At 34.3% G+C, this 19,241-nt stretch overlaps 2 protein-coding genes across 2 annotated transcripts; one reads left to right on the top strand and one right to left on the bottom strand.

The window, feature by feature from the left end:
• Nucleotides 1–7,435: 7,435 nt before the first annotated feature.
• Nucleotides 7,436–8,098, bottom strand: LOTGIDRAFT_95957 (hypothetical protein; the record flags this gene model as incomplete). The annotated part of the gene is made up of 1 exon (XM_009047916.1): nt 7,436–8,098. A coding segment is annotated over one exon (663 nt), but the record flags the coding sequence as incomplete, so codon positions are not given.
• A 9,308-nt stretch (nt 8,099–17,406) lies between these two features.
• On the top strand, nt 17,407–18,987 carry LOTGIDRAFT_171718 (hypothetical protein; the record flags this gene model as incomplete). The annotated part of the gene is made up of 1 exon (XM_009047915.1): nt 17,407–18,987. The coding sequence occupies one exon, from the start codon at nt 17,407–17,409 to the stop codon at nt 18,985–18,987; it is 1,581 nt and encodes a 526-aa protein (XP_009046163.1).
• Between the last annotated feature and the right edge of the window lie 254 nt (nt 18,988–19,241).

Raw genomic sequence — 19,241 nt, 5'->3', positions numbered from 1 at the left:
ATGAAACAAAACTTGAGCTACTGATCAATCCAGTTTGTTTCGAAAATAAAAATTTTCTTGAATGCTAATATAATAACCGTTTGGTGAGATAGTTTCTCAAATGAATACCAAATTCCAGCTGTATCACTTTTTAGAAAAGACCAGTCATCGAATATTTGTCTAAATATGATACAAATAGTTAAATTGTACTCTATCGACTGGTGTAGCTATACATGCAATTATGCCGAATATACGGCTTGATAATCCCTTAAGGAATGGCTGATACGATGCCTAGTTTGAAAGTCAACTAAATTCTTCTCCGTCGGCGAAGATCTGAAATTTTTCAAGGGGAAAAATTGTCCATTGCTTTGTAGTATTGCTGATCTACGGAATTTAAACCCACCACAGTATACGCCTAATCCACTGTGCTTTTTGCTTAGTGCACAATACATTAATTTTGCTCTATGGCCAATTCGATTCTATTTCTATTATCTAACACATCAAGGCACTGGTCCTTATCTTTAGCAATTTCCTTTTTATGATTTGAATTTTCTTCATCGCTGCATTATTATTTCATTTATTTCTGCAATTTCAGATGAACCGATTGTTAAGCAATTGCCTTTTGTAGATGCACTTGTTTTTTTACTTGTTGTCATGGGGTGGATAAACTGTTGCATGATTAAATTTAGTACGGTGCATAGTAGCTCATAACTACGGGAGATATTTTGCAGAAAGGCAATTCTTATATTGCAACCAATGGTTTCTGGAAGCTGTATACTAGTGTTTGATACTAATACTAATTTGATTTTGACACTTCCGTTTTGCACATGCTTTTTTGGTCGCATATTTTGAGATTTTGGCCAGTCCACCTTGGTTCCCCAGAAAAGAATTGGGGGCGTCAAAAGCTTAATGGAATATGGACCAACTCCAGTAATTACTTTTATGCTGATGATTATAAAGTCCAGGCTATTTTTAGAAATCTTCTTTCTCCCTCCCTTTTTGGGGATTTTGCATGCCTATTTTTGACAAATTTTCGGTCTAGATTTACAATTGCATTTTCTTTCAGGTTTTGTGAGATGATAAGAGATTTTCATGCGGAATGATCAGTTTAAAAATAGTCATTTTGTGTGCATTGACAGTCAAGCGGATGTGGATAAAATTTAGTGGTCTGCTTTCAGTTTGGCTATTTCAAGATTTTCATGATCATGATATATTGATTTTTGTCCAGAAACTTGGCATTGGCCATGGTATCAATTGGAAAGTTTTCAACGAGAATCCTGGAAAGGGTTATAGAAGGTTGAATTTTGAGCTTTAACATGGAAACAGATGACAAATGAAGTACCGGAGTGTGTCCATATAATTATTGTGAATGTTATCAGTAGTCTCCGCTAAGGGCAATGTCTTTCCCAATAGTTACTCAGTCAGTCGATGGAACTTCCGGTCTAAAGGGCGGAAAACGATTGATTGGCCTGTTGTCGTCCTCAATCCTCTTCACTTGGTTATCATTAATGTCTTCATCGTGATATTTTGACAGATACGACCAACTACGCCTTGGTCGCCATGAATCCTAATTAACTAGTTTTGATAGAATGTGTGTCCGTGCATATGATTGGTCGATATATCTTGGTCTTCTAATGATGTCTGTGTCGTCCTAGCAAATGCCTGACTTATCTTTTCTGGCAGAAATGTTATTTTTCTAAACTGATTGTGTCCTGCTTATAAAAAGACCAATATCCATTCTTAAGCTTTAAAAAATAGAAGTTTATGCTTTGAAAGAAGAGAACATTTTCTTTTCTGTTTCACAGTGAGTAATTTTAATAGGGAATCCTGATGAAAATGCTTAATAAAATTCTTAGATTTTATAATTATGACGAAATTGATATTTTAAGTCTAATGACGTTTTATTTCCTTCTTTTGAGTCAATTCATGATTTCCGGACCCTTTTAACCTGCCACAAGTGGTTTTTTGGTGTTTCAACTTTCCTTTTCAATAGCGATCCAATTAAATATTTGTCTTCAATGTTTCATTCTTGATTTAAACGAGTGCTCATCATGTTTATATAATTGGTCGCCTTTTGTTAATTGTGGAAGATTCGTAGAAAATAATCGATGACAATCCTGAACGATTATTCGGCAAATCAAAGGTTAAGAGATTAAAATGAAAACTCGTGACCAGCGTCCGGCTCTTTGTTGCTGACCATCTTAATTGTCTCCTGGACTCTACTCTTGAGCTTGATTAATTTGTATGAAGAAAATATGGACTTCTGTATATTTTTATAAAGAGATAGCAGACGAAAGAATAATAACTGCAGCCATTACGAATCAGTGAACTGAAAATTTCTTTTGTTATCGTAAATAATATGAACTGTTTGATATTAAAAATATTCCCTTTGAAAACACTTGCTGCTTTTTCAATAATAAGACTTAGTGTTGATGCGTTTAATAATGTATGAAATTGACATTTGAGTTTGAACTCAATGTTAGCAGCTTTTTCGATCTTTTGTCAAGATATTACGAACTTCGTCTTATAATTTGACTGCATTAGACACCAATAGCCAGCCAAACTTAGGATGGAAAATAGTTTTCACATACAAACAATTGTTCTTGGTATTGAAAAGCTCATATTCTTCGATAGGACTATGGGTAGTTTATGTTAAAAATGGTGCATTCAAGGTTTGATAGATTCTAGTTGGTGCGAAACCTAGCCCTTAGTTCAGAAATTTCTGGAAAACCTCCAATATCTGCTGTCCCGGTCTGGGTCTTGCATCGTCCAGTCCAAGAACTAAAACGTATAAGAGATGTTTACTGGTGTAACTTAAGCCAGAAGGATATGATGCTGTCCTGCCAACTGGAATCTGATTTTATCTGATCGATAATTTATATTCCAGTTATCAGTATATATTGCTACATGACGTTCTAGATATTAAGATAAACGATCAGTGTTAATATCGTATCAATGTCAACTTGTCGACATCAATATAAAATATATTGATTATTAGTACCAGTATATTAAAGGTATCCACCCAAATGTATGCAACGCCAATTTTTAAGGAGAAGTATGCACTAGCTTCAAATTAACAAAAATTGTGTAGAATCTTTTGTAGACAGATTTATTAACTTCTGCGAACAATGCTCAATCATTCTTGGAGTAATTCAATTGCTTGTTATTTTTTTGTATTATTATTATTGTTAAGTTTTTATAACTTTTAGCATCTTGCCGTTTGTTTCTTTTTAAGTAAGTCGCTATGATTTGATTTGGTGTTGGATAACTTAATGCATTTGATTTCAATAAACGCCGTATATGTCTCCATCTTATTCTAAGGCCCAACACAGGAAACGAAATGTTTTTGGATTACGTTATGTAGGCTAAATGCAAAACGTCATCGACATGAAGAACTTACACCAATCCATACTGCTGCTTCCTGGCCTATCCGGCAATTTACCCACAAAGAGCACATTATAGTTCAAGTTTCAGAATATGGAATATGGTAATCGCATTTTGAGGGTTGGATTACATTGATTCAACGGGCTATTTCTTCTGCGTATTTCCGACAAAACGATTGACAGTAAAATTGACGGATATCCTGTAACTAACACTGGCATTCTGCAGAAAAAAAGGTAATTCATCAAGCTTTTCGTTATAAACTTTTCTGTATTTGACTGAGGCTAATGAAGACGTCATTCTAGATCAGCGAGGATCAGTTTGCCATTACCGACCTCTTTTTCGACTTCAATTTTTGATCGATTTCTAACGTGTACGGCTTGTAGCGTACTCTGATTCGTAGCTTTCTTTGAATTGCATGACTGACAGGGGGAAACTATCAAGTTCTAACAACTGAAGGCATTTAGCGGAAAGCATCTAACATTGACATATCATACATCAGACTTGACTATGCCAGGGTGACATTATAGTAAAGCGACCACGATGAAACAGTTTTGGCAAAAAACATTACAGAATATATAATACTTAAAATCATTTAATATCACTGTATAATTGAGAATATTATAACTTATGTAAATGAAAAACAGTGAGCAGTATTATACACAATAATTAATGTATGTATAGGCAACAATGGTTATTGTATATGTACCGAAAAGGCCAACAGAAAAAATACAGTGTGCAGTTTTATGTCATGGTAATGAAATAACGTACAGTTTTATGTTATAGTATTAATATAACGTACAGTTTTATGTTATAGTATTAATATAACGTACAGTTTTATGTTATTGTAATAAAATAACGTACAGTTTTATGTTATACTATAGTAATAAAAGAATGTTATAGTAATAAAATAACGTACAGTTTTATATTGAAATAACGTACAGTTTTATGTTATACTAATGAAATAACGTACAGTTTTATGTTGAAATAACGTACAGTTTTATGTTGAAATAACGTACAGTTTTATGTTATGTTAATGAAATAACTGTAAATACACTAGAATGACAATGAACAAAATGTGATTTACAGTAAACTCATTGAAAATGTACAGTAAACTCATTGAAAATGTAAACTCATTGAAAATGTACAGTAAACCCATTGAAAATGTACAGTAAACCCATTGAAAATATACAGTAAACTCATTGAAAATATACAGTAAACCCATTGAAAATATACAGTAAACTCATTGAAAATATACAGTAAACCCATTGAAAATATACAGTAAACCCATTGAAAATGTACAGTAAACCCATTGAAATGGATGTAAACTTATTGCAAATGATCAGTAAACTCATTGAAAATATACAGTAAACCCATTGAAAATGTACAGTAAAGTTATTGAAAATGTACAGTAAACTCATTGCAAATGATAAGTAATTTCGTTGAAAATGGACAGAAATCGCATTGAAAATGTACAGTAAAGGAAAGGCATTGGAAAATATACAGTTTAATGTATAGAACAGTCGACTTATATTGAAAACACCCAATTGTTTAATGACATTAATAATACTGTATAATTGAGCATTATTAAAACGACATGTAAAAATCGATACTAATGAGAATAAATATAATACAGACGGGGATAGATAAATACAGTGTATATGGAACTGGCATAGAAAATACACAGTATTATACCAAATAGATTGTTTTAGTTACTAGACAATTTTCAGTTTCTTTTATCATATTCCAGTTATTATTTTATTATACACGTATTATTGAAATTATACACTATGAATTGGATAAATGACACATAAACAGAATAATATAATAAGTATGTATTATAAATATAATATGAACTATCTAATAAGTTCAGACAGCAATGCATTAGTTAACTATACTGTTGTCAGTTACGCTCTGCAATAGATTTCGGTGAAGGGCAGTGGACAGTCCGAAAGTATTATTTTGGGTACATACAGATGCTTTTCTTTCTTTATATTGAATGCTTATGGACGGCTTTTTAGGACGGTTTCTTGATTTGCACTTATATGTATTGTGGATAAGAAGTTTCGTGTCGAATACATTGGAAAATGTATAAATTTCAGAAACTGTCAGAATATGTTAAATGATACATTATTTGTCTTCAAATCTTGATACAAAAGTAATAGAGTTTAAATTAAGAATATTCTATTGAGTGTTTAGCTTCAAGGAATGAAGTAAAGCAACACACGGAATACGTCCATCAAACATCAAAAACCTTCATGCATTTTGCCAAGTTTTATTCTCTCTTTCAATTTTGTTTAATTAGCTTGAAAACTTGAATTCGTTAATGAATTTGATCTTTGTTTTAACTCAAAACAGGTATCAGATGTTTTTCACAACAAATTACCTACCTTCGAAACACAAGAGTTCCGACATAGCACTTATTACACCTTCACGTTTAGAGAGTTATTAAACTACTTAATAGATTGGTTTTGGCTCTGATATCTTAATGGTATTTAACATCTTCTATCTCATGCACTGTATTAGAATGACGTTTCGGCCAGACAAATTTAGAATAGTACTATAACGAAATACCCATGTTGTGTATTGTTATTGACCTATACTGGACGTGTTTTGCCTTGACACCTCTAAGACCGGCATCACTAACAAGGGAACCTCTCTATCTATCTAATTTAGATTTCTAGAAATAATGTTAGTCGACCTTGACTTGTGGATTGATTTGTTTGTCTGTTGAGCTCCAGATACTCATCTATTTGGCAAGATTGAACAGTTTGTTTATTCTATCGATAAAGAACAGTTACAAGTTACTAAACCGAGCCGTTTCCTGGCAAGATACATACTGGCTGACCAAAAGCGGATTTAATCTGGAATTCAAGGATATAGTCGTCCATTTCTTTCGCTTAGTGTCAGCTGACACTTCGTACTTACTCTTTTAGACACCTAATACCACTTTTCATTATGATATACTAACTTACTTATGATTGATATACTGATATATGTGAAAAGTTCATTAGCTGCTTCCAATATTTCGCCAAAATGTTGATTTCGGGTTTCGTTTTGCAGTTCGGATCGTTTGTAATTGGTTTATTTAATCTCAGAATGAAAACATGACTTCAGAGTTCGACTTTTACTCAAAGGCGTTGATAGGATTATTGAGCATTCAATGTATTTCACAGGATATTCTAGCTTTTTGCTGATAGGCCCTTCCCAAAGGTCTAGAAGTTTGGGTTAGTTGGGCTGCAACCTCCTTTCAGTATATTTCCAGTGGGCATCAAATGACGATGTTCGCAAAGTTGGAATGTTGGATTGTTCACCCACCTTCCTCAACAAAATATACTGTTTGTAAAATCATTTTAATAAAATCCCTGATTAAAATTACTGACTCAGAGGAAGTTGTTTTAAAATTAGACATTCACTAAGCACAAAGTCTTTCATTGTAAGTTGCTTTCAAAACATCTTCGATGATAACCAAAATTAAAAGTCATTTAATGGTACAAATCTAAAACCAAATTCATCCACTTCCATCGTGTCACATGACATGGTCTTATTAACCCGTATTAAACTAAGCCTACACTTTGTTTTGGGACGTGGAAACGAGATAAGAACACATTCTTTCCAAGTAAATATTCCAAAGTAAGGGTTTGATTTCTCTCGGCTTCAATTCTTTAACGAAAATATTACTCACTTTTGTACCGTACATATTCATCAAAAAATGTCATGGCACATTTCTTTCGTTTTGTGTATGTTCACAAACAAAGCGTCATAACGAGTGATTTGTTTTCATTGGCTGAAATTTGTTACCAATACTGTAGGGCCAATTTTGATTGGACCAAATTTAGCTATGAATAAGTAATTTTATCTCACTTGTGTTACCACGTGCCCGAGGAAGTATGACGGATAGGGTGTGGTTTGGACACGATGATATTACAAGTACGCTCCAGGTCGTACTTTTGCAATATAAATGAATGTCGTGTAACTATTCATAAAAATCTAAACACTTCCGAAAAGTTCTCCACAATTGAGTCATTTCGTTTTCATGTAGGCCTACGTTACAAGTTGCATACCAAAAACTGTCACATGAATCAAAAACGCATGGTTTCAAAGAGAATCGATTATGATAGCGCAGTGGTAATGATATTCTTGAGCGTAATATACCCGTAACATACACGTCCTCCATACTGAGCAGTCTTGTTTTCAAAGACATTTGGAATAAAGGCTTAATGAATGTTCTTGGAATCACATAACAGGAACCGTCCACATAGTCTGGATAAAAGGTTAATGGATACTCCGAATAATCAATGTGCCACTTGTTCGATTTGTCCCGAAATGGCAAGCGTACTCTTTTTGTATATCCTAAAATATCCGCTCCTTCTTTGAAATCATTTAAGATATCTAATAACAACGGCACATTTACAAATATGTCCGAATCGGTTTTAACAATAAATTGAGCATTTTGACAATAAAAAGCTGCGAAATGTAAGATGGACTCTGATTTTAAAGTTAGATTTCTGTACGAATCTATGAAATCTTTCTGTATAATGTCATGATGAGTTTTACTCTCTTCTGCGATTTTTTCCTTGAACGTTTTCGATTCTGATTGGGCAAGTATGAATGCTAAACGGATACCACGATCCCGTGAAGCGAGGGATCCCCATGATTCTCTGATCTGTTGTCGGAGGGTGAAATCACTAGGGACTGAAAGAACCATAAAAAGTAGGAAAACGTCACCGTCACACAATCCAGGCTCATTGTGGATGAATCTATAGCTATGTTCTCTTATGTCCGTAAAACATGTGCTATTTGTAAATGGATGAAAACCACATTGAAATGAAAAGAAACGAATTGGTGTGAAACGTAAAATGATAATTATGAATAATATCAATACCGCTGACTTCAGGAGCAATTTTCTCCATCGACATGATCTTTTCACTGATGCTAGGAGTAGCATACTGAAAAACAAATTAAGACTGTGTTAGGTTAAAGTATTGGCTAGTAAATCATAAAGTGGCATTAGTTTACACTCACAATATTCACATTAATAATACACCAATTATATTCACTTACATTAATAATACACCAACAATATCCACTTACATTATTAATATACCAACAATATTCACTTACATTAATAATACACCAACAATATTCACTTACATTAATAATACACCAACAATATTCACTTACATTAATAATACACCAACAATATCCACTTACATTAATGATACACCAACAATATTCACTTACATTATTAATATACCAACAATATTCACTTACATTAATAATACACCAACAAACAATATTCACTTACATTAATAATACACCAACAATATTCACTTACATTAATAATATATCACTACAATTCTATTTTAACAATATACCACTAACATATTAATTGAATTTGACATATACCTCTAAAAGTTTCGCATTTATATTTATATGATTTTTTTACGACTAACAAAGTTCGTCGCTATAATTCCACCTATTCTGACATATTCAAGTGTCCACAAGCTGTCACCGACAGTAGGCCTATGAAGATGGTCATCATGATAGTAAGTGTTCACAATAACAAAATGTTATTTTTTATAAATTACACTTTTTGTCATTTTTACTTTATAGAACATTAGTTAACAAGAAATGATATCGATTTTATTTGATTGCGTTTCGGGGACAGAGAGGATTTGATTTTCCCACTAGTACAGCCTTGGGATGAAACAAAATACTTCATTGAAATAAGCGCTCTTAAACTGTATTTTTCCTCTGTTCTGATCTGATCATTTGGCGAGAGGTTAGTTTGTTATATACTAATTCGTTTTAGATTACCATGAACAAGGTTGTCATTTAAGTTCTTTGAACCTTTCGAGTAGGTGACAATCATCTTTTGTTCATAGACATGATAGAATTCTTCTTGCAGACTCTCATAAAGGTCATGGGGTATCTTACTTCCTCCATTGCTGGTGGTATTGATCGAGACAAAAAGGGTATTAAGCCTGCATTATGATGATATTTAGTTCTATCGGTCTTGCTGTATTTAGTGTCCTTAGCTTGACGGAATTTCCATCATCTGATGTCCAAGTTGAAAATGACAAAATCAGGCACGTTATTATTTAATTCTATCTGATCTGTGATCGTAAAATGAGTGCATAAATTATTTTTGGTTTCTCCTACATATGGTTTAAGCATTAGTTGATGAGTATCATTTTGCTCAAAATATACTCTTGTGACTAACGTTAGCAGTTAGTTTAATGCGTAGATGGTGATTATTGAGAATTTCAAAGAAATTGCAAATATCATCCAGAAAACGGCCATAAAACAATTGGTCAAATGGACACAGGGGTAATACATCGCGTTCCCACTCTGACATGAAAGGGTTGGCGTACGAAGGAGCGAAACACTTGCCGGTTGCAAATATGTTTACCATTGGATATTTGGGCAGGGAGGTTTCACGTTAATTTTTCTGAGTTAAGAAGCAGAAATAATTGTTTTCCGTGAGGTGATTGTTGCTAGTTTCGGAGTTGCTGAAAAGGCAGCACTGGGCTCGATTAATCTTTTAACCTGACCTGATTAACACCGCGTCACAAAATGCCAGCGTTGAAGAAGGTAGAAATTTAATTGGATAAGCTTACGTCATTGAGTTAGGTTGAAAGGTTAATTTGACGAACGTTCAACAGGGTTGTAGTTAGACCTTAACGGAAGTGGCTATATAAAAAATAAACGCTTATAAAAAAACGAACGAAGGTTTGGTCTTTTGATAAGACCAGAGCCTATATAGGCTCTGATAAGACTGGCTTTAGCTCTGCTATTAATTGATCAGGATGACGTTGCATTAAGTCCGATACATTTGAACCTGATGTGAAAGAATGAAGTACTCATCTGTTTCAAATGTAGGTCAAATCAATGACTATCTATTTAAGATTGAACTACAGGGTTCTGTTTACTGACGACGGTTGCCAACGATAATAGAATGGAGCGGTTTGTCGCCTGTATCAAAGTTGGTCAATATTTTGACTCGGATAAAAGGATAGATTAAGACATGAAAGAACTGAATAGAAAACTTTGGTTGATGTTCCATGTATGTCATTAAGACGTCTAATGAAACGATTGTTTGAATTGAATTCCAGTTCACCGATGTCTGCATGCGATAAGACAGACGTGACCTATTTTTTAAGATAGAAGATCCATTATTGCACCCCATTACTTTCATGGATTTGGATATCCTAGCAAAGGGATTGTAAAGAGGTTTTCTAAACTTATCATGAGTATCGGGGAAATATCTGAGGTTTCCCGAATTCCTTACCTAGTTATGAGAGTCATGCCCGAAAAGCTTGCATTCGGGGGTGCGAGGCCGGCTACCCACTCTGTCTTCCCTTTGGCTCCGCCACTGACAGTCATGCGTTTACCGTACGAAAGGTTTGCTAAGGTAGACTGGCAAAACAAAACATCGCATCTGATCCACTGTACATGGCATGACTTGGGCGACACTAACAACTGAGAGCACCTGTGTGATGGCCCTTGACAACCAGGTGGCAAACTGTAATCTTTGATCGAAAGTAGAGCTCGTACAACTGGTGGCATGTGGCGACACCGCCTATTTTTCAATCGAGGGAATGATCATAACTGTCTTGGAAAATTCAATTGCAAGTCACATTACCTATCATCAATTTAGCGCCCAAGCTCAATTGATCAAAAAGGCTGCTGAAACAAGCTGGCCGCTTTATTAGCAGAGATAAAGCATCTGATGGTGTGATTCAAGTCTAGGCTTTGAACAATTAATGTGTTAGAAGGTCATAATAGTCCCGGAACTAACATGGGCCGTAATTGTTTTACATTATAAGCGATTGCCTCCTATTTCGGATTGCATGGAACTGCAATTCGCCTTGTTTGAGATAAGAATAAACTGTTACCATTAGTTGTGGATACTTGATATAGCCGTTATCACATTGTCTTATTGATTTACAGGATGATTGGTTACTTGTCCAGTTGGCTTCCCCCTAATCTTATTAGGAAATTAAATGAAGTCCTAAATCTTTCATTTTGCAAGTGTTATAATTGTTCTTCAGTGGTATCACAAGAAGTAATGACACCCCATCCCGTTAAATTTTCTATTTCATCGTCGCGTTCCTTACTGTTGTAAGTGGCTGCTTTTCCTTTCATTTTTGCACCTCAAATCATTTGTATATGTATTTCGCCGTCATAGTTCAATATTCTAGAATAAGTCATCCGACTTACTAGCCCGCACTCATTTCTTTTGAGTTTACTTAAATGTTAACATTACATATTCTTGTAGACCTTATCAGTAAGCGAATACGCTTGTTATTTGGAATAATGGTTCTTATTCTCTGCAGCAATGTTTTTTAATGTCAAACAATTAGATAATGGGGAAAAATTGTCGATTCTCGACATTACAATTCCCTGTTTCATTAAACTAATCACATTAACTGATCACAATATGTCATTTTGTCTTACGATTTTTGACAATTTCATTGTGTATTTTGACACGAGTTTCCATGTTTTTGGTTATATCTGCAAAAACATGTTCACTACAGGGTAATAAAAATATCATGCAAGTAAAGATTTCGTACCTAATTGAGCCGAAGTGAGTATTTATCAATCATGTTCTGACGTCACAGCAGTCCAAAATTTGCCGCCTTATCGTGTACTCTTGGTACAGTACCAGTTTTGGATATTGGTCCGCAAAGATCAAAAGGTAATGCCACATCTGTATTTTAACAACAACTATTTAGATCGATGTACAAGAATAGAAGAGCTGGATAGGTTCAACAACCACCACCAACATAATACTCAGGAACAAGAGAGCGAGTTTTTATGCTCAACAACCAACAAGATGGATGTTCAACAACCACCAGGATAAATACTCAGAAACCAGGGACACGACGTAATTGCTCAACAACCAACAAGATGGATGTCCAACAACCAAAAAGATGGATGTCCAACAACCAACAAGATGGATGTCCAACAACCAACAAGATGGATATTCGAGAGCCACAGAGGAGGATTGGCTCAACAACAACAAAGATGTTTTACAACCAAAGGAAGACCAAGGCGGGTTCAACAACCACAAACATCGAAGATGTTAGCCAACAGCCTAAAGTACACGTTAATCATTTTGATTAATATTCATAATACCTCGAGAGTCACAATTCTTCTTACTAGATGGTAACCTTAGATATCTAAATACAATCGGAGACAATTTTAAATTCAATAATTGATGACTCTAATCAAGAATAGTCTTGTTTGTATTAAGTCAATGGTCTCCCTGTGTAATCAATATTACTTTTTTTCAATTTTAATGCTTACCAGACGTGTAGGTTTAAACCTTGTGATTCCCTTGATCATGTGGACTTCAAATACCCTTAGACTGCTTAGACTAACTCCTGGTATCCCTTGAAGAAGAGCCAGAGGCCAAGGTCTTGACCAAAACAAAGAACTCTTAAACTTTCGAAAATAAAAGCTTCTCGGGCACCCCCTTTTTTCGCTAAGACGATGTGCGTACGTGTGTGAATCACTATTTTACCTGCCATATCTTCTCTATACCTTAAAGTGAAAGGCCTACTACGTCTTAGAATTAACATAAAATTTAAGAATTTTAAACTTGGCGAATAAGAGCTAGTAGATATACCTGGTGTCATAAATAACATAACAGGATCCTTATATAATCCGATAAATCCAAAAAAAATAGTAATTATCCATAAATATGTAATGTCAAGATTAAGCGTTTTTCAAAAATTACTTAGTTTTATGAATTTTCCAATTTTCCAGATTTTACAGGGATTCTGTTGTAACTTTATTCTTAAGCTAACTGATGAAAATATACTCATATTGACCATTTCGAAAACTTAAATTCTATGTTCATAATATCACTTTAAGGTCTGATTCAGTATGTCAGTTTAATTCTCTAACACTCACCTGACGTGATCCCGTTTTCATCTAGAATGTAGGTAATAAGGCTAAACCCAATCAGTGATTTACATTTTATAACATATTACGCAAAGTTCCAACTACGCACGCGTACACAGTGAGAAATGAATTTTAAATATGTTTTGCTCATTGCTAGGTCAGTTACCGTCAGTTATAAAGTAGTCGGTAGTTCATTACTTTTCTTTTTTTATTGTTCATTCAATGGTCGCGCCGTTTTCATTAGAAATAAATCGATGGATGTTTCACGTTCTCGTAAACAGATGACTTCTTTATTCATTAAGGCGTTTATTCACAAGAATCGCCATGACAGTTACGACACGACAAGACACAACACGACCTTTCAATAGACGCATGGACTGTCAAAACGGTACGATTATTATTGCTGCTGCAGTCTCTTCTTATCAAATGATATGGAACACGACAATTAATTGTTGTAACAGAATGTAAGAAGAATCTTAAGTTTTTGTGATCTAAGAATCAACGAAAAATAAAACAGTAAACAAATACAACTTTGACTGGTCTCTTCAAAGAGCTGAGCTGATTTTCTTCCATCATGGTTGAATGGGTGTGAATGATTACAACACCGAAGAATGAAAAGTAAACCAGGATAATTGATTGCATTTAATTTTTACTTTGAAATTTCAATACGTGAAAAAATGTTTCAAATCTGCTGTAATTATTAAATATTAATTAGAACAGTTCAGCAAACTATGTTACTTTGAATTTTAATTATCCGAACTAGATGAAAAAAGTGGTGATATCATACTTATCATTATACTTACTTATCGTTAAATGATAAGAATTCAATTTCTATAATGAAACGACTTGAAATATTTAAAGATTTGATACTCATATAAATATAGTGGGTTTTTTTAAGGATGCGGGGGTGGGGTGGAAGACAAGGAAATGAGTTGATAACAGGTCCTTGAGAGAGTATTAGGAAAAAGAGTATTTTTAATTATAGATACTAGAACCAATGGAAATATAATTTGTTTTTATTAAGTGAAATTATCGTCTTCCTCTTTACACCTCATGATATCTCTGACTCGTCTATTTTTCAGATTAAACAAGTCAGAATAGATTGCTTGACCCTACCGTCACAACTCAACAACTTTCTAACCCTAGATTTTAAACATTAATGTAAGTACATCCTTTTTTCATCATTCCACATCTCTTCAAACGGTGAGAATTAACGAGATGTTTAATAGATAGCAGACGTGAAAATCTTGAAAAATTAGCACTTCCGGTTGATTGGATCGTGTTCAAGTAAATGTTAAGACATATAATTGAAACCGCTACATGATTGATAATGACACCAAAACGGAAAACAAAATCTCTTAATAGAAAGTATCTATCCTGAAGGCATATTATTCTGTTATTTGAGATTTTAGTAAAGATGTTTGGTGGTAGCTGATGAAATCAGATCTCGTAGCCTAGGTTACTGCGCGTTGAGGTAAGTTACAACGATCGAGAAATGAGACGGGGTTGTTGGAAGACTGTGCGCCGATACCCAATTTCCAATTCTGAGTGGATATGGTCAGTGGATCGTCATCTTTATCAATTTAGATTTTTTCTTGAAAAACGCCAATTTGCATCTTTTCTGGCAATGCTATAGATTCTCGGTAATTATGTACAAAAAATTCTTGGTATGAATTTGATTTGAGTATTTAACCGCGAAATGGTTTGATCGCTGGTTGATTCTGAGAAATTGTGAATGGTACAATCATTGACTGGCAAGATCTTATTTGAAAACTGACAATAGTTGGAAAATAAACAGTATTTGTTTACATGATGTTGCCTAGGAAACATATCAGTGTCATAAAATTGAACAACAATAGGCCTATAGATTATTCAGAATATGTTATACGCCTTAAAGCTACCATGTCATTATAACGATGAGTTCGCGGTTTCCGTCCAATTTAGGCACACTGAAAAAATATTCAATTCGGCTAGTGCTTTCGAGATCAGGTGTTGATTTTTATTCCTTTATATGTTAGTACATGAAAACTAGGAAAGTAATGAACCATAAGGAATGAAAAAAATGTATGGAAGTTGGGTCCAAAAGAAAAATCAACAAAACATAAAATATCTGAATATTGTGATATAATTCACGTTTACCATATTGATTGCTTCATTGAATTCACATTTAATGCAATATTGGCAATTGCTTTTAATTCTAATTTGAATTTCTGTTATCAAATCATTCGGGAATTCCATATAATTTCCTTTCATATTGTCATACAGTTTCTTTAGACTGGCTCAATTAAAATTAAATGGTTTTTTATAATGCTTGTTCGGAGAAGAATGATTGAAATGGACATCTTTTAAATATATAGTGAAAACGTGTCTATGGTATCATTTAGGGATTAAATGAGGCGATGGAAGTCAAGATTCTAGTCACGATAGGATTTCAGCTTCATTTTGATTTGACTTATACAGGAAACGTTTATGGTTTCTAGTTTCTTAGTCTTTCGAATTAAGGGTTTACTACACCAAATGATTTCTATCAACTTCTAACGAATATTGTCAATATATATGCTTTCAAGCTGTTATTATGAAAACCTTAATTTAAATTTGATTCAAAACGTAAAAGATTCAAATGGTAATTTCAGATATAAATTGAACTCTATCAGTCTGAAAACAACAATTGTCAAACGTCAAACGTCAGACGTCAAACAACGAACAGTCAAAAATAGATAAAGGTTGAATGTTGATAAGGGGATTCAATGAATAATATTTTTTCAAGTTTTGCTCTACATGTGATTGCAATGATATATTTTTTCACAGTCCATCTTAAACTATCTAGAATAGCTATTTGAATTTATTTCCTGTCCACCCGATGTATTGATTCGGCCTATGGACTTCTTACGCAGTTTGAATAAGCGCATTCACGTTGGTTCCTTGTGATTTCAAAGTAAAATAGAGTGAATGATTATCAACCTAGATTACCTAGTAACCTTTTAAATTGAAATGGCAGGAAGAATCGAATAAACTCATGTCACAGACAAAGTACCCAATTGACATAAGTGATAAATGTAGTAGCACTCTATTGTGTTATTTGAATCCTATCAACTTTGCTTGTTCTGATTATCACGATTCTGTCTGTCGATCTGAGACTAATTATGATTTGTGTTGAAACCTTGTCGCCCACTAAAATTTTCTGACTTCTACTGATCTAATCAAATCAGAACAATCAAAGGCTTTCAACTGATTTAATCAAATAGGAACAACGTAAGACAAACAACTGATCCTATAGAAGAAGGGTAAGCCTTCCAGCTGATCCTATCGCAAAAAGGGTAAGACTAAAAACTGATCCTATCTAAAAAGGGTAATACTAAAAACTGATCTTATCAAAAAAGGGTAAGACCAGCAACTTTACTCATCCTATCGACAAAGGTTAAGACTGACAACTGTTCCTATCCAAAAGGGGAAGATTGACAACTGGTTTTATCTAAAAAGGTTAAGACTAACAACTTATCTTATCAAAAACGGGTAAGGCTTCCACCTGATCTTATCGTACGAAATCAAGGTAAAATCCTCGAACTGGTCAAAATCAACATAAGACCTATTACTGATGTTATCAAATAACACCTCTGACTAAATAAAACCCATGCAAGACCCCTCACTGATCAATTCAAGTACATTCGAATTATCAATAAGTGTAAAATCAGATCAAATCAACGCCAGTATAGTTAACCCGTAGAATAGAGCCATGCGATTTAATACTGATAAACGAAATTTCAAATGACCCAAGTTACGTCGAAAATGATTTAAACATTTTGCCTGTTTGCTCGCACAGCACAACATGATTACTCTTTTCAGACACATGATGGTACATCTCTTTGGAGGAATCCACTACTATACAACTTTTACTGACGATTTTGCCATACTTTGGACGGGATTTTGATTAATGGAATTGTCTTTCATGTACGGATTTTTATTTCTATCCGATTAATGCAAAAAGTACCGACAAAGCTATAAGTAGGTTGATTTTTAATGTGATTAGTTATGTCTAATTCTGTGTTGCCATATCGACCTTATATAACCTGCATCTTATAACTCTTAGAGCATATTCACCATAAGTTTCTGTTTTCTCTTTTCAGTTCCAAAATGGCGCCAATTTATCTAACCTTCATTGCCTCTCTGCTGCTTGCATCTTCAACCTTCTGTGAACAACTTTGCCTGGAAGGATGCAAATGTGAAGACCACCCTTCAGAAAAACTGGGACCCCATTTGATGATAGACTGCAGCAACCTTGGTAGCTCTAGTGTACCGAGAGATCTCAATAAGTTTCAAAATTACGGTCGGCCAATGCATCTCAAGCTCAGTAAGAACATAATAGCCCGAGTATCCAAAGCAGACTTTCCTGAAAACTTACCAATCATCGCCCTGGATTTCAATCAAAACCGTGGAGTTATGATTACAGATGATGCATTTATGAACATCAAAGGTCTTCGATACCTTGGATTAAACGATATAAGCATGCCTTTCACAGATACCATGAAATATCTTAAGGGAATGACCAAGCTTCGGTATCTGTACTTGAACAAGAACTACCAATTTGGCGAAGGTTTGGTTCCTGTATCGTTGTTCTCTGGATTGGAACTTAAATTGAAGGATCTTTCTCTTCATGATTGTTATTTAAAAGGAATTGAAAATGGTGCCTTGGCTAATGTCGTAATAACCGGAAGTTTGGATATAGGTGCAAATCAGTTGGATCACATCCCAGAAGAAGTTAAGACTCTGAAAAATTTAACTAAATTGGACGTTTCCCAAAACAGCATCAAGAGCATTCCGAGCAACACCTTCGAGGGAATGTCCAAACTTAGGACTCTTTCTCTCAGTAATAATTACATCAATGGACAAAGTTTCAAGACAGATTCCTTCAATGGTTTAAAACTGAAAGAATTAAGATTAGAGAAATCAGAATTGAACACCATTCCATCTGCAGCTTTATCTTCATTATCCAGCCTTAAAATACTCAAATTGAATAACAGTCCAATTAAAACAATCCCAAAACACTCTTTTAATGGATCGTATTGTCTGGAAGTACTAGATTTGACCAATGTCTTAGTTGAAATTGAAAATACCCATTTAGATGGCTTAGAATCCTGCCTACAGAAATTGTACCTCAACAACATGCAAATTCGCGAAATTCCAAAATTTTTTAAAGATTTCAAAGTCTTGAATTACGTGTCACTTTCAGGAAATTCCATCTCTGAAATTAAAATGGACGACTTGGTCGGAACCACAATCACGGAGCTGGATCTGACAGAAAACCCACTACACAGAATTGAAAAGGGATCGTTCGAAGAATTTCCTCATGCGATATCACTCATCATTTCCGATACACGCCTTTCAAATCTGAGTTTCGTGCGCGACTATGAGTATGGCACAATCAAAACCATCAAGTTGGGAAATGTTCTTCCAATGTGTGATTGTGAACTGGCCTTTGCAGAGTATCGTGTTCTGGAAATCCATGGAAATTGTAATTTTAATAATACAAAGAACGTGGCTATCAGCACGGATGAGTTTATGTCTGTAACAAGTCACTGTTGGCCTGATGGTAAAATGCCCCAGAAAAAGGATGTATGGGCAGTTGTAGGAGACAATAGTGCTGGCACTTTTTCAACCTCAATCTTAAGTTATTTTTGTGTGTTTTTATTTTTTAAAGTTTTGAATATTGTGTAAAGTGAATTCTCCCTTTAGCCTTATTTTCATATCATTATCATTACTGAATACATGCTGACGTCATAACTCTTTGGATAAATTTTGGAGATTGGAAAGTGTTAGGACTAGTGAAGCCAATCTTGAGACTAATCCTTTTCCATCATACACAAAAACACTTCGTCAGCACATTTGGAATTGCAGAATACAATCCGGAATACAAAGGGTGATTTTATTTGAGTCTGATTGGATATTAACACCTTGGATAATACAGTTTT

Source organism: Lottia gigantea (genome assembly GCF_000327385.1).
Source record: "Lottia gigantea unplaced genomic scaffold LOTGIsca_119, whole genome shotgun sequence".
Taxonomy (NCBI): Eukaryota; Metazoa; Mollusca; class Gastropoda; family Lottiidae; genus Lottia; species Lottia gigantea.
This window is presented reverse-complemented; position numbering and strand designations above follow the sequence as displayed.